At 37.5% G+C, this 13,959-nt stretch overlaps 1 protein-coding gene across 2 annotated transcripts in view; it reads right to left on the bottom strand.

The window, feature by feature from the left end:
• Nucleotides 1-12,431: 12,431 nt before the first annotated feature.
• The window catches only part of MTMR7 (myotubularin related protein 7), a 126,438-nt gene continuing 124,910 nt past the window's right edge, over nucleotides 12,432-13,959 (bottom strand). For both annotated transcript variants that reach the window (XM_019466735.2, XM_019466736.2), the window contains one exon: nucleotides 12,432-13,505. In XM_019466735.2, the coding sequence (XP_019322280.1) occupies nucleotides 13,143-13,505 (363 nt within the window). In that variant the 3' untranslated portion in view covers nucleotides 12,432-13,142. The remainder of the gene's footprint in view (nucleotides 13,506-13,959) is intronic.

The raw sequence follows: 13,959 nt of genomic DNA, 5'->3' as shown, positions 1-13,959 counted from the left end.
ATACTGTTTTCCATAATGGCTCACCAGTCTACATTCCCACCAACTATTCATCAGGGTTCCCTTTTCTCCACATTTTCACCAACATGTTTGTCTTTTTGATAATAGCCTTTCTGACAGATAAGAAGTGATATTTCATTGTGGTCTTGATTTGCATTTCACCATAGTCTCTTGGTGTTTAGATATTTTCATATGCCTGTTAACCATCTCTGTGTCTTCTTTGGAAAAATGTCTATTCAGGTCCTCTACCCATTTTTAATCAAAATTGTATATTTGTTGATGCTGAGTTGGAAGAATTTTTTATATATTTTGGATATTAACCCTTAATCAGATATGTCATTTGCAAATATTTTATCCCATTCAGTAGGTTGCCTTTTTAAAAAAAAAAAAATTTATATTTATTTTTGAGAGAGAGAGAGAAACAGCATGAGCGGGGAGGGGCAGAGAGAGAGGGAGACACAGAACCTGAAGCAGGCTCCAGGCTCTGAGCTATCAGCACAGAGCCCGTTGCGGGGCTCGAACTCATGGACCGTGAGATCATGACCTGAGCCAAAGTCTGATGCCCAACCAACTTAGCCACCCAGGTGCCCCAGTAGGTTGCCTTTTTGTTCTGTTGATGGTTTCCTTTCCTGTGCAAAAGCTTTTTAGTGTGATGTAGTCCTGTTTATTTTTGCTTACGCTGTCTTTATTGAAAGAGATGGATCCAAAATATTGCTAAAACCAGTATCAAAGAGCATATTGTTTTCTCCTAGTTTTGTGGATATTGTGCATTCAAATGTCTTTACTATGTTTTGATTTTATTCTCGTGTATGGGAAAAGAAAGTGGTCCAGTTTTCTCATCACCATTTATTAAATAGACTGTTTGTCCCCAGTGTATGTTCTTGCCAACTTTGTCAAAGATCAGTTGACCATATAATTGTGAATGTATTTCTGGGCTCTCTGTTCTGCTCCATTAATCTTTGTGTCTATTGTTGTGCCATTACCGTGCTGTTTTTATTACTGTAGCTTTGTAGTGTAGTTTGATATTTGGGAGCGTGATCCCTCCAGCTTTGTTCTGTCTCAAGATTACTTTGACTATTCAGGGCCTCTTGTGATTCCATACAAATTTTAATTTTATTTCTAGTTTTGTGGAAAAAGCCACTGTTATTTTGATAAGGATTGCCATTGATTCTGTGTGTTGCTTGGTGTAGTATGGACATTTTAACATTAATTCATTTAGTCCATGAGCATGGTATGTTTTCCCATTTACTTGTGTCATCTTCAGTTTCTTGCATCAATGTCTTACAGTTTTCTGTATAGCAGTCTCTCACCTCCTTGGTAATATTTATTCCTAAATATTTTATTCTTTCTAGTATAATTGTAATTGGGATTGTTTTCTTATTTTCTCTTTCTGATAGTAAGTTATTAGCATATAGAAATGCAAAAAATTTCAATGTATTGATTTTGTATCCTGCAACTTTACTGAATTCCTTTATTCTAATATTTTTTGGTGGAGGTTTTAGGGTTTTTTGTATATAGTATGTCATCTGCAAATAGTGACAGTTTTACTTCTTTTTAATTTGGATACCTTTTACTTCTTTTTCTTGCCTAATTGCTGTAGCTAGTTCTTCCAATACTATGTTAAGTAAAAGTGCTGATTGATAATGGTCATTTTTGTCTTGTTCCCACTCCTAGAAGAGCTTTTCACTGTTGAGTATGATGTTAACTATGAGTTTATCATATGTGGCCTTTATTATGTTGAGGTATATTCCCACTATACCTACTTTGTTGAGACTTTTTATCATGAATGAATGTTGAATTTTTTATACATCTATTGAGATGATCATATGATCATTATCCTTTGTTTTATTGATGTGGTTTATCACGTTAACTGATTTGCAAATATTTAACCATCCAAGCATCCTCAGAATAAGTTCCACTTGATCATGATGAATAATTCTTTAAATGTATTGTTGAATTCAGTTTGCTAATATATTGTTGCAAATATTTGCATCTATGTTCATCAGGGATATTGGCCTATAATTTTTTTCTCCCCCTAGTTTAGGTATCAGGGTAATACTAGCCTGTAGAATTATTTAGGAACCATTTATTCATCTTCATTTTTTTTGAAATAGTTTGAGGATAGGTATTAACTCTAAATATTTGAGGCAATTCACAAGTGAAGCCATTTGGTTTTGGACTTTTCCTTGTTGGGAATTTGTTAAGTACTGATTCAGTTTCATTACTAGTAATTAATTGGTCTGTTCAGATTTTCTGTTTCTTTTGGGTTTAGTCTGAGATTGTATATTGCTAGGAATTTATCCATTTTTTCTAGGTCTTCCAATTTTTTGATATGTAACTATTCATTAGTAGTCTCTTATACTTCTCTTTCATTCTTGATTTTATTTACTTGGCCCTGTCTCTTCTCTTCTTGATGAGTCTTACCAAAGTTTTTGTAGTTTATCTTTCCAAAGAACTAGCTTTTAGTTTCACTGATCCTTTTTTTTTGTTTTGTTTTGTCTCTGTTTCATTTATATCTACTCTGATCTTTATTTCCTTCCTTCTATTAACTGTGGGTTTTGTTGTTCTTCTAGTTTCTTGAGATATAAGATTAGATTGTTTATTTGAGATTTTCCTTGTTTCTTGAGGTAGGACTGTGTTACTGTAAACTTGCCATTAGAACTGCTTTTGCTTTGTCTCAGATTTTGGGATGTTGTATTTCCATTTTCATTTGTCTCGAGGTATTTTTATTTTCCTTACTGATGTCTTCATTGACCCGTTGGTTGTTTAGTAGCATGTTGTTTAGTCTCCATGTGTTTGTGTTTTTTCATTTTCTTCTTGTAATTGATTTCTAGTTTCATACTTTTGTGGTTGGAAAAGATGCTTCATATGATTTCAGTCTTCTTAAATTTATGGAGACTTGTTTTGTGGCCTAACATGTGATTCATCTTGGAGAATGTTGCATGTGCACCTAAGAAGAATGCATAATCTTGTTTTGGGCAGCCCGTTGTGTATATATCTGCTGAGTCCATTTGGTGTGTCATTTAAGGATGTTTTCTTAATAACTTTCTGTCTGGAAGATCCATGAAAGTCCATTACTATTATTATATTACTGTCAGTTTCTCTCTTTGTGTCTCTTAGTGTTTAGGTGCTCCAAGGTTGGGTGCCTAAATATGTATAAGTGTTACACCTTCTTGTTTGATTGATCCTTTTATTATTATTTAATGCCCTTCTTTGTTTCTTGTTATAATAGCCTTTGTTTTAAAGTTTACTTTGTCAGATATAAATACTGCTATTCCAGGTTTAGTCCATTTTCATGGAATATCTCTTTTCTCCCTTCACATTCAGTCTGTGTGTGTCTTTTCATTGGAAGTGAATCTCTTTTAGGCAGCATCTTGTTGTTGTTTTTTTTTAACGTTTATTTATTTTTGAGACAGAGAGAGACAGAGCATGAACGGGGGAGGGTCAGAGATAGAGGGAGACACAGAATCGGAAGCAGGCTCCAGGCTCTGGGCCATCATCAGCCCAGAGCCCGACACGGGGCTCGAACTCACGGACCGTGAGATCGTGACCTGAGCTGAAGTCGGATGCTTACCCGACTGAGCCACCCAGGCGCCCCAGCATCTTGTTTTTTTAATCCATTCAGCCATGCTTTGTCTTTTGATTGGAGCATTTAGTTCATTCACAATTATAGTAATTACTCGGTTAAGCGTTCGACTTCGGCTCAGGTCATCTCATGGTTCATAAGTTCAAGCCCTATGTCAGGCTCTGTGCTGACAGCTCAGAACCTGGAGCCTGCTTCAGATTCTGTCTCTCCCTTTCTCTCTGCCCCTCTCCTGCTCATGCTGTCTCTCTGTCTCTCAAAACTAAATAAACATTAAAAAAAATTGTAGTAATTACTGATAGGTATCAATTTATTGCCTTTTCTTAATTTTTTTTCTGATTGTTTTATATTCTCTATTCCATTCTTCTTTTCCTCTCTTCCATTGTGTTGATGACTTTCTTTACTGTTACCCTTGGATTCCTTTTCCTTTACTACTATCTATTTTAAGGTTTTTGTTTATTGTTACCAGAAGGTTCATATATAACAGCCTATGTATATAGCAGTCTTTTTTAAGTTGATGGTTGCTTACGTTGGAACACATTCTAAAAACAATACATTTTTACTCCCCTGCCCCATGTTTTGTTTTTGATGCCATACTTTACATCTTTTTATTTTGTGAATCCCTTAAATGATTATTGTAGATATAATTAATTTTGCTTCTTTTGTCTTTTAATCTTCATACTACCTTTATAACTGGTTGACCCATTACCCTTACTATGTTTGCTTTTATCAGTGACATTTTTTTTCTATCATATATTTTCTCATTTCTGGGCTTTGCTGTGTAAAGAGTCCTTATAATATTTCTTGCAAAGCTGGTCAGTAGTGATGAACTCCTTTAGTTTTTTCTTGTCCAGGAAACGCTTTATTTTCCCTTCAATTCTGAATTGTAACTTTGCCAGGTAGAGTATTCTTGGTTGCAGGTTTGTTTTTTGTTTTTGGGGTTTTTTGTTTGGTTTGGTTTGGTTTGGTTCTGTTTTTTCCCAGCACTTTGAATAGATTGTGACACTTTCTCTGGCCTGCAATGTTTCTTTTGAAAAATCAGCTGATAGTTCTGTAGTGATAGGGGTTCCTTTGTGTATAATGAATTGCTTTTCTCTTGCTGCTTTTAAGATTCTCTCTTTTTGACCTTTTAATTATAATGTATCTTGGTGTGGATCTCTTTGGGTTTCTCTTGTTTGGGACTTGTGCTTCCTGGACCTGTGTGTTGTTTCCTTTCCCAGGTTAGAGAAGTTTTCAGCTATTATTTCTTCACATTAATTTTCTGCTCTTTTCTCTTTTCCTTCTGGGACCCCTATGACAAGATTATTGGTATTCTTGATGTTTTCTCCAGAGATCCCTTAAACTATCTTTTTGTTGTTGTTGTTCAATTTGTGTAGTTTCCACATCACCTTGTCTTCCAGATTGTGGATCCATTTTTCTTTATCATCTCATCTGTTTATTCCCTTGAGTGTAGTTTTCATTTCTGTTATTTTGCTCTTCAATTCAGATTGGTGCTTTCTTCTATTTTCTATCTCTTTGCTGCAATTTTTACCTTGGCGTCCATTCTTCTTCCAAGGTTGGTAAGCATCTTTATGACCATTACTTGGAACTCTTTATCAGTTAGATTAACCATCTCTATTTTGTTTTGTTCTTTTTCTGAGGCTTTTCCTAGTTTTTCTTTTGGAACATACTCTCCTGTCTCCTCGTTTTGCCTCTCTTTGTTTCTTTGTACATATTAGGTAGTTCACGTAGGTCTGTCTTAAGAAAGTAGCTTTTTGTTGGGGATATCCTGTAGGGCTCAGAAGTGTGGTCTCCATTGGCCACCAGAGCCAGGTGCTCTAAGGGTGCCACCTTTGTGGGCTGCATGCTCCCTCTTGTTGTGGTAGGTCCATGACTGCTGTGGGCACAGTGGTAGACAAAGATGGTCCCTAGCCTGAGTGGTTGCAAGGGCCGACCACAAGTCCTTTGGGGTCACTGGTCGGCAAGGGTGACTCCTGGCCTGTAACTGCTGCTGGTGTGTTGGTGGGTGTGGTAATTCTACTGTAATATTTTGAGGATCCTCCGTATTATTTTCCATAGTGGTCGTGCCAGTTTGGAGTTGTACTAACAGTGCACAAGTGTTGCCTTTTGTCCACATCCTTACCACCATTTGTTATATCCTGTCTTGTTGAGGATTGCCACCTTAACAGGCCTAGGGTGATATGTCAGTGATTTTGATTGGCATCATTTTGTGTATGTGCTGCCTTTCATTTGTCTTCTTTGGGGAAATGTCTAGTCAAGTCTTTTGCCCATTTTGAAATTGGATTATTTTTATTTTTGCTGTTGAGTTTTCATAAGTTCTTTGTATTTTTTGGATATTAACTCCTTTTCAGATACATGGCTTGCAAATATTTTTTTCCCTTTTCATAGGTTATCTTTTCACTTTGTTGTTTCTTTTGCTGTGCAAAAGCTTTTTAGTTTGATGTAATCCCAGTTGTTTGCTTTTTTTTTTTTTTTGTGCTTTAGGTGTGACATCCAAAAAAAATCATGGCCAAGACCCATGTCAAGGTGCTTTCTTCCTTTGTTTATTTATAGGAGTTTCAGTCTTAAGTTTAAGCCTTTTATCCATTTTGAGTTAATTTTTATAAATAGTATAAGATAGGTGTATAGTTTCATTCTTTAACATGTGAATATCCAGTTTTCCCAGCATATTCTTGGCTCCCTTGCCAAATATTAGTTGACCATACAAGCCCAGATTTATCTCTGAGCTCTCAGTTCTGTTCATTTGATCTGTCTGCTTTTGTGACAGTACCATACTGTTTTGATTACTATAGCTTTATAGTTTAGCTTGAAATTAGGAAGTTTGATGCCTACCAGTTTTTTCCTCTTAGGATTTCTTTGGCTGTTCAGAGTATTTTGTTGTTCCATATAAATTTTAGGATTTTTTTCTACTTCTCTAGAAACATGCCATTGGAATTGTGATAGATACTATATTGGACCTACAGATTGCATTAGGTAGTATGGACATTTTAACAATTCTTCCAGTCCAGGAACACAGGATACCTTTCCACTTATTTGTATCTTCTTCAATTTCTTTCATCAATGTATTACAGTTTTCAGAGTAGAGATCTTTTACTTCCTTGGTTAAATTTGTTCCTCAGTATTTTGGTGCTATTGTAAGTGGGATGATGTTGTTTATTTCTTTTTCAGGTCATTTCTTATGGTTAATTTAATGTTAAGTTAATATCCTGCAACTGTACTGAATTCATTGATCTAACAGTTTTTTGGTAGAGTCTTTAGGATTTTCTATTTATAAAATCTTGTTACTACAAATAGAGACAATTTTATTTCTTTTTATTTCTGATGCTTTTTATTTCTTTCTTGCCTGATTGCTCTGTAAGGACTTCCAGTACAGTGGTGAATATGAATGGTGAGAGTGGGCACCCCTGTCATGTTCCCTCTCTTAAAGGAAAAGCTTTCAACCTTTCACCATTGAATATTATATTAGATGTAGGTTTATAATATATAGGCTTTACTCTGGTGGGGTTCATTCCTTCTATACATAATTGTTAAGAGTTTTTATCATGAAAGGATGTTGCATCTTTTTCAAATGCTTTTTCTGCATCTATTGCAATGATCACATGATATTTTTTTCTTTCATTCTGTTAATGTCATGTATCTCATTGATTGGCACATGTTGAGCCATCTTTGCATCCCAGGATCATTGTAAATGATCCTTTCATGAGCAGAATTCAGTTTGCAGTGTTCTGTTGAGAATTTCTGCATCTGTATTACCAGGGATATTGGTTCATAGTTTTTCTTTTCTGGTAGTGTCTTTTTCTGGCTTTGGTTATTGGTGATGTTGGCTTGTAAAAGGAGTTTGTGAGTGCCCCTCCTCTTTGATTTTTTTTTTTTTTTTTTTGAAGAATTTCAGAGGGATCAGTGTTAATTTTATTTTAAATATTTGGTAAAATTTACTAGCAAAGACATTTAGTCTTGGAATTTTCTTTGTTGGAAGAGTTTTAATTACTGATTAAATCTTATACTAGTAAATGGTGTAATTCAGACCGTTTCTTCTTGATTCAGTCTCAGTAGGTTATATGCTTCCAAGAATTTTTACATTTCTTCTAGGTTTTCCTATTTGTTGGCATGTAATTGGTCATAGTAGCCTTTTATGATTGTATTCCTTTAGCAGCCGTTGTAATATCTCCGTGTTTGATTCATAGTTTTTTTTATTTGGTTCCTCTTTTTTTTTGATTTATCTAATAGTTTTGCCAATTTTATATTTTCAAAGAACTACCTCTTCGTTTGGTTAATGTTTTCTACTGTATTTCTGTTCTATCCTTCATTTATTTCTGCTGTAATCTTTACTTTTTCCTTTCTTATTCTAACTTGGGGTTCATTTTGTTACTCTTTTTCTGCTTCTTATTTATCTGGGAGGTTTATTGCTATGAGCTTCCCTCTTCAAACTGCTTTTACTACCTCTCATAAGTTTTGGTATGTGTGTTTCCATTGTCATTTGTCTCAAGATAGTTATTTCCCATTTCCTCTTTGATCCATTGGTTGTTCAGGAGAGTGTTGTTTAATTGCCATTTTATCCTGCAGTTTTCCTCTCGTTATAGTTATCTGGTATGATTTCGTTGTTCTTAAATTTGCTAAGAATTATTTTTTGTCCTAACATATCCTAGAAAAATGTTCCATTTACACACGGGAAGAATATATTCTGCTGTTCAGATAGAATGTTCTGTATATTATTACTCTTATGTCCCATTTTGTCTATAGGCTGTTCATATCAGCGTTTTCCTTACTGATTTGCTGTCTGCATGATCTACCCATTGTTGAGTGGTGTATTAAAGACCCCATCTATTACTGTGTTGTTGCTTATTTCTTTTAGGTCTGTTCATTTTTGCTTTATGCTTTTATGTGCTCTGATTGTAACACTGGGTATATAAATATTTACAGTTGTTAGGTTATCTTGATGTATAGACCCATTTACCAGTAACCTTTTGTCTCTTATAATTTTTAAAGTCTGTTTTGTCTGATAGAAGTATAGCTTCCCCTGCCCTTTTTTTTTTTTTTCTTTTGGTTACCAATTGCTTAAAATGCCTTTGCTTCACTCTCAGTCTGTTTGCCTTTGAGTCTGAGGTGGGTCTCTGGTAGGACAGGTTATTGTTGGGTCTTGTTATTTTAATCCACTTAGCCTTTCTGTGTCTTTATATTGGGGAATTTAATCTGTTGACATTTAAAGTAATTGTTGATAAGGATTTACTGTTGCCTTTTTGTTGTTTTGTGGTTTGTTTTATGGATCCATTGTTCCTTGTTTCTTATCCTGTTGTCTTTGTGGTTTGATGTCCTGTCCTTATCAATATGCTTTGACTTGTCATCTTTTGTGTAATTACTACAGGTTTTTCCCTGTAGTTACCTTGAGGCTTACATAAGATGTTTTAAAATTTAGCACTCTGTTCTAAACTAATAGCAACTTTAATTGAACTACTAAGCTTTATACTTCTCACATTTTACTTAATGTTGCAATTTACATATTTTCTTATTGTGTAATTAATAAGACTATTGAACATATGGTTACTTTTACTGTATTTGTTTTTAACGTTTAAACTAGTCTTATGACTTACATACTACCATTATCCTATTACAGAATCCATTTTTAACTATCAATACTAGTGAGTTGTACACTGCCTTATGTTTCTATGCTGTTAACTAGTGATCTTTTATTTTCACTCAAAGAACTCCCTTTAGCATTTAAGGTAGGTATAGTGGTAATGAACTCCCTCAGCTTTTGTTTGTCTGAGAAAGTCTATCCTTCCTTTATTTTTGAAGGACAGCTTTGCCAGGCATAGAATTCTTGATTGAAACTTTGGGTGTTTCTTTTTTTCCTCCCTGTATTTTGAATATGTCTTCCCATTGTTTTCTGTCCTGAAAAGTTTCTGTTGAGGGGCCCAGCCTTATTTGGAATTCCCTTTTATTTTCCCTGTTTTCTCTTATTGCTTTCAAAATTCATGATCTGTCTTTGATTTTTGCCATTTAATTGTGAAGTGTCTTGATTTAGCCCTATTTGGGTTCACCCTGTTTGGGGTCCTTTGGGCCTCTTGGATCTGGAGGTCTATTTGCCTCCCCAGGTTTGGGAAGTTTTCAGCCATTATTGCTTTAAATATACTTTCTGTTGTTTCTTTTTCTCCTTCTAGAATTCCCCTAATGCAAATATTATTTGCTTTCATTGTGTCCAGTAATTCCTGTAGCCTCTTTTCACTTTCTTTCATTCTTTTTGCTCCTCTAATTTCAATGGTGGTTTTTTGTTTTTTTTCCAGTTCACTGCAGTGTTCTGCATGGCTGAGTCTGCTTTTAAAACCCTTTATTGAATTCTTCAGTTATGTTTTTCAGCTCTGATTTTGGGGCTTGTGGGTTTTTTTGTTTGTTTGGTTTGGGGATGATTTCTACTTTGTTGAACTTCTTGTTCGTGTATTGTTTTCATAACTTTATTTAGTGGTCTGTGTGTTCTTATAGCTCACTAAACTTTATGACAATTATTGTGAATTCTTTATCTGACAGCTCACAGGTCACCATTTCTTTTGGGTCAGTTACTAGAGCGTCATTCATTTCCGTTGGTATGTCATACTTACCTGATTTTTCAAGATCTTTGATTCTCTATGTTGGTCTCTGTGCCTTTCTTTAAGTGGTCTCCTCTTTCAGACTTAGCATGTTTGATTTGGCAGAGACATTTCTTCACCAGTCAGCTTAGTGTGGGTTTCTGGACATGTCTGCTGGTAACATCCTTGGGTAGGTGGGGCCTCCTAGTAGAGTCTATTTTAGGCAAGCAGCTGTTAATGCTCTGAGGTAAGGGGTATGGCACTGGCCAAGAATAGCTAGATAACACTGCTGGCCCGGTTCCCTCCTCAAGGGAAGCTGTGGGATGATCTTCGTGATTTCCTGAAATCTCTGGTCAGGCTTACTCGAAGGTTGGGCCTGGGTACTCCGTCGGCCTCCGTTCAGGCTATGAACTAGCTTCTCTGCCCTTGCAGGGCGGCTGGATGGGACCCGGGGCCTGCACGGCTTGTTCGGGGACCTGATTCAGGAAAGAGTGGGCACCTAACGTCCTGGTCAGATGAGGCCACTGGTTTTGCTCTCCAGATGTGGAAAGCCCAGAGCTATGCTCCATCAAGTGACACTGTAAGTGGGGGCGTTGGATGAGCTATGCATTTCCCTGTGTGCTCTGGTAAGGTCCCCTGTGCGGCCGGGTTGAAGGCTGAATTCAGCAATAAGTAGGCTACGAATTACTTTCCCCGGTTGGGTGCAGCAGGAAAAGCAGCTCAAAAGCCGTCAGTGCTTTCTTCTGGACTCCAGTCAACCCACGCCTCGAGTCCCCTGGCCAGACAGAACCACTGCATTTGCTTTGGCTGGCGTCAGTTCTGCCCACCTGCTTCTTGGCTTAAGGCTGCTGGGCCACACAGCTTCCAGGTATTCTGGTGAGCCCTTCCTGTCAGAAGGGGCAGGGGGTCACATTCTGTAGGCACAGGGGCTGGAGAGGGCTATGTCTCTGGTTCCTGTTGGAGCAAGACTGGAAGGGCCCGCTTGAGGCGACTCCCAAATTTTCCTGACTAGATTTTCTGATGAGGAGGGACTGGGGGCCGTGCTCTGCAGCAGGGGTAGCTGTGGCTCAGCTCTTCTGCCAGGGCGTGGGCAGAGCAGGCAGCAAGGCCAGAACTCCTTCTTTGGGGACCCAAATTTGGCAGGCCTGAACCTTGCCAAATTCCCCGGTCAGACTGTGCCACTGACCTGGCTTGCAGATGAGCGTACACGCTGGATGGGACTACTGCTTGGCCTGTGCTCCTAGGAACGCCGTCTTCCAAGACTCAAGCGCTGGTTGTTGGAAGCCCCTCCCCACTTCGTCTCAGGCTCCTAGAGGTTGAGCCCCACAGCGTTCCCCGAAGTCCTTGTGGAGTGAAACCAGAGTATGGGCTCCAACTAAGTACAACATTAGGTAGGCGGGGGGCTGGATATCACCCATGGGCTCTCCCCACCGGAGGAACCGGAGGCTTAGGGGAGAAGTCTCCACGTAGTGCTGAGCCAGCGTGGGGGAGGGGCAACGTGGTCAGCATGTAGCTGTTCCTCTTCCCCTTCCAGTGCAGTCCATCTTGGTCTCTCTTGTGCTGTGGGGTGCCTTGGCCTCACTCCTGAGCTCTAGGATCCTTTCATTGGTGTCCTATCCAGGAACAGTGTTAGTTGCCTTGTGAAGGGGAGTATACTCAAGAACTACCTATGTTACCATCTTGGTGATGTTACTCCCCTCCCCTCTCTTACCTTGTTCCCATTTCAGCAAAATTTTTAATACGTTACCCTATTAGCAGATTTCAAAATATTGATGTAGACTGTAAAAGTAATCCCTTTACATTATAGAATGTACTGATAATTAAAAACCACACAGTCGTAAATGTTTGTTATCTCCGTCCAAACTTTCTCCGCTGAGTTTCTTCAGATCAAACATTTATAACCCAGTAAAGTCCCATTTGTTACCAAAAGACAGGAGAATGATTCTGCTTCAAGTGTGCGTTTTAGCAAAACAAACTTTTCAGAACTTTCAGCAGTCAGTTGTTACTGTTAAATCATATTAACCAGGTACACAGTGTCTAAAGTGATCGGTGCCAAACCTTTTTCTATTTGTTAAATAGGACCACCAGATTCTCTAGTTTTTAACTGGTATTTTTCCTTATCAAAATATTACACTACTAACTTTGTTACACTTCAGGAGTCATGGTGGTGGTAACGCAGTCTCCGGAGTAGTAATAAAAGGTTGTTGTTTTAAAATGTTACGTTTTATAACATTTACAGTTTAAAATGTTATATTTAATGTGATCTGAATTCTTATTTACGAACCAAAGAGTAAACGTTATTTCTATTTTATTAGGTATTAGACCCGTTAGAGAAAGTGAGTTATAAGTTTCAGCAATTTTTAAATGATGAGATTGCAGGAAAAGGCAACAAGATTATTATAACAATTCAAAATATATTATCTAAAGAAAAGTTAAAGTGATCGTGAAACCTGAAAAGCTCAAGCAATTACAGACCTCGTCAGTTACAGAGACATCTGCTAACCACAAGGGGTATGTTTCTGCCGGGTGCTCCGTTACTAGAAATACCGGTAACAGAGGGAGGAAGGCAATGTCAAGGGATTTCGAAAACAAAATACGTATCTGGAAGTGAAATAAGGGTGAGGGCTGAGAACAGCAGGTGGGGGAGAAGGGGTCGGCACTCTGAGCAGATGCATGCTGTGAAAGGAAGATCTGTGCCAATAACTCAGGTGATAGAAGAGGTCAGCGCTATGTAGTAAACAAAACTTTCAGAATCCGGAACTAAAAATGGGGAATAACTTTTCCTTATATATGGTTGGTAAAAGAAATGGTTACTTCCTGTTCTTCAGCATCTAAAGAAAGTAAAAGCTGGACTTTTTTTTCCCTTTCCATTGCTACGTTTTATAATTCTCAAAGACATGTACCATTTCTTGAATGATTTTTTTATTTTGAATTGCACTGCTCCCTTCTTTTTGGAAAGTGTCTCTTGTGTGTCCTTTATTTTGGAACTCCACAGAGAAACTTCAGGCAGTGAGAAACACAGCTTCGTCAGAATCACGGTCCTTGCCACTGTCTTCGCTTGGTGCACACTCCCCACCACTTGGGGACCGACAGCTCAAGTCCTCCACCCCGGACTCTTGATCGCTGTTGGCCGACAGATCCGGATCTGAGCTTTTCAAATTGTCTTGGGTTAGAATGAGAGCAGAATCTTCATCACCTTGTGAAGGACTCCTGGATGGAAAGGATTTCATGTTTCCACTGTAATCCTGGGGAGTGTTGGCTGTGCTGTTGTCTGAGGTAGAAAACCCTGAGTGTTTGCTGGGTTCACTTTGCTTAGCCTTCACTTTAGTGTGATTTAACTGGACTTTCTGAATTTTTTCCAGCCTCTAAAAAAAAAAAAAAAAAAAAAGGTTTTTTTAGGGAAAAATCATAAATAATTTAGTATTTATTACTTTCCACCTGGGCATAATCTTAAGAACACGGGATTTAAATGGACTTGGGTTCAAAGCTAGACTTTATGACCTCGGACAAAATAGATTATGTGAGACTTGGTTTCTTCATCTCGAATTAAATGAAGGTAAATACCAGCTTTACTATAGGTTTTCTATAAAATGCAAAAAAAGAAAAAAATAATATAGGTAAAGCACCTGGCAATCAGTAGTCATCCTTTCTAGACCTGTAATGTTTTACATGATGATTTTCATCCTATAAACTCAAAGTGCATTTATAAAACATCAGGAATGAGGTGTTTATTATCTAATTTTTTTAATTAAGAAACATCACTTAACCATAAAACACCTCCTTCTAAAGTATACAGTTCGGTGGTTTTAGTATGTTCGC

The sequence above is a fragment of the Panthera pardus genome, unplaced genomic scaffold, assembly GCF_024362965.1.
Source record: "Panthera pardus isolate Hobbes unplaced genomic scaffold, ASM2436296v1 HiC_scaffold_13, whole genome shotgun sequence".
Taxonomy (NCBI): Eukaryota; Metazoa; Chordata; class Mammalia; order Carnivora; family Felidae; genus Panthera; species Panthera pardus.
The sequence above is the reverse complement of the archived record's forward strand: the minus strand, read 5'-3'. Positions and strand labels throughout refer to the sequence as shown.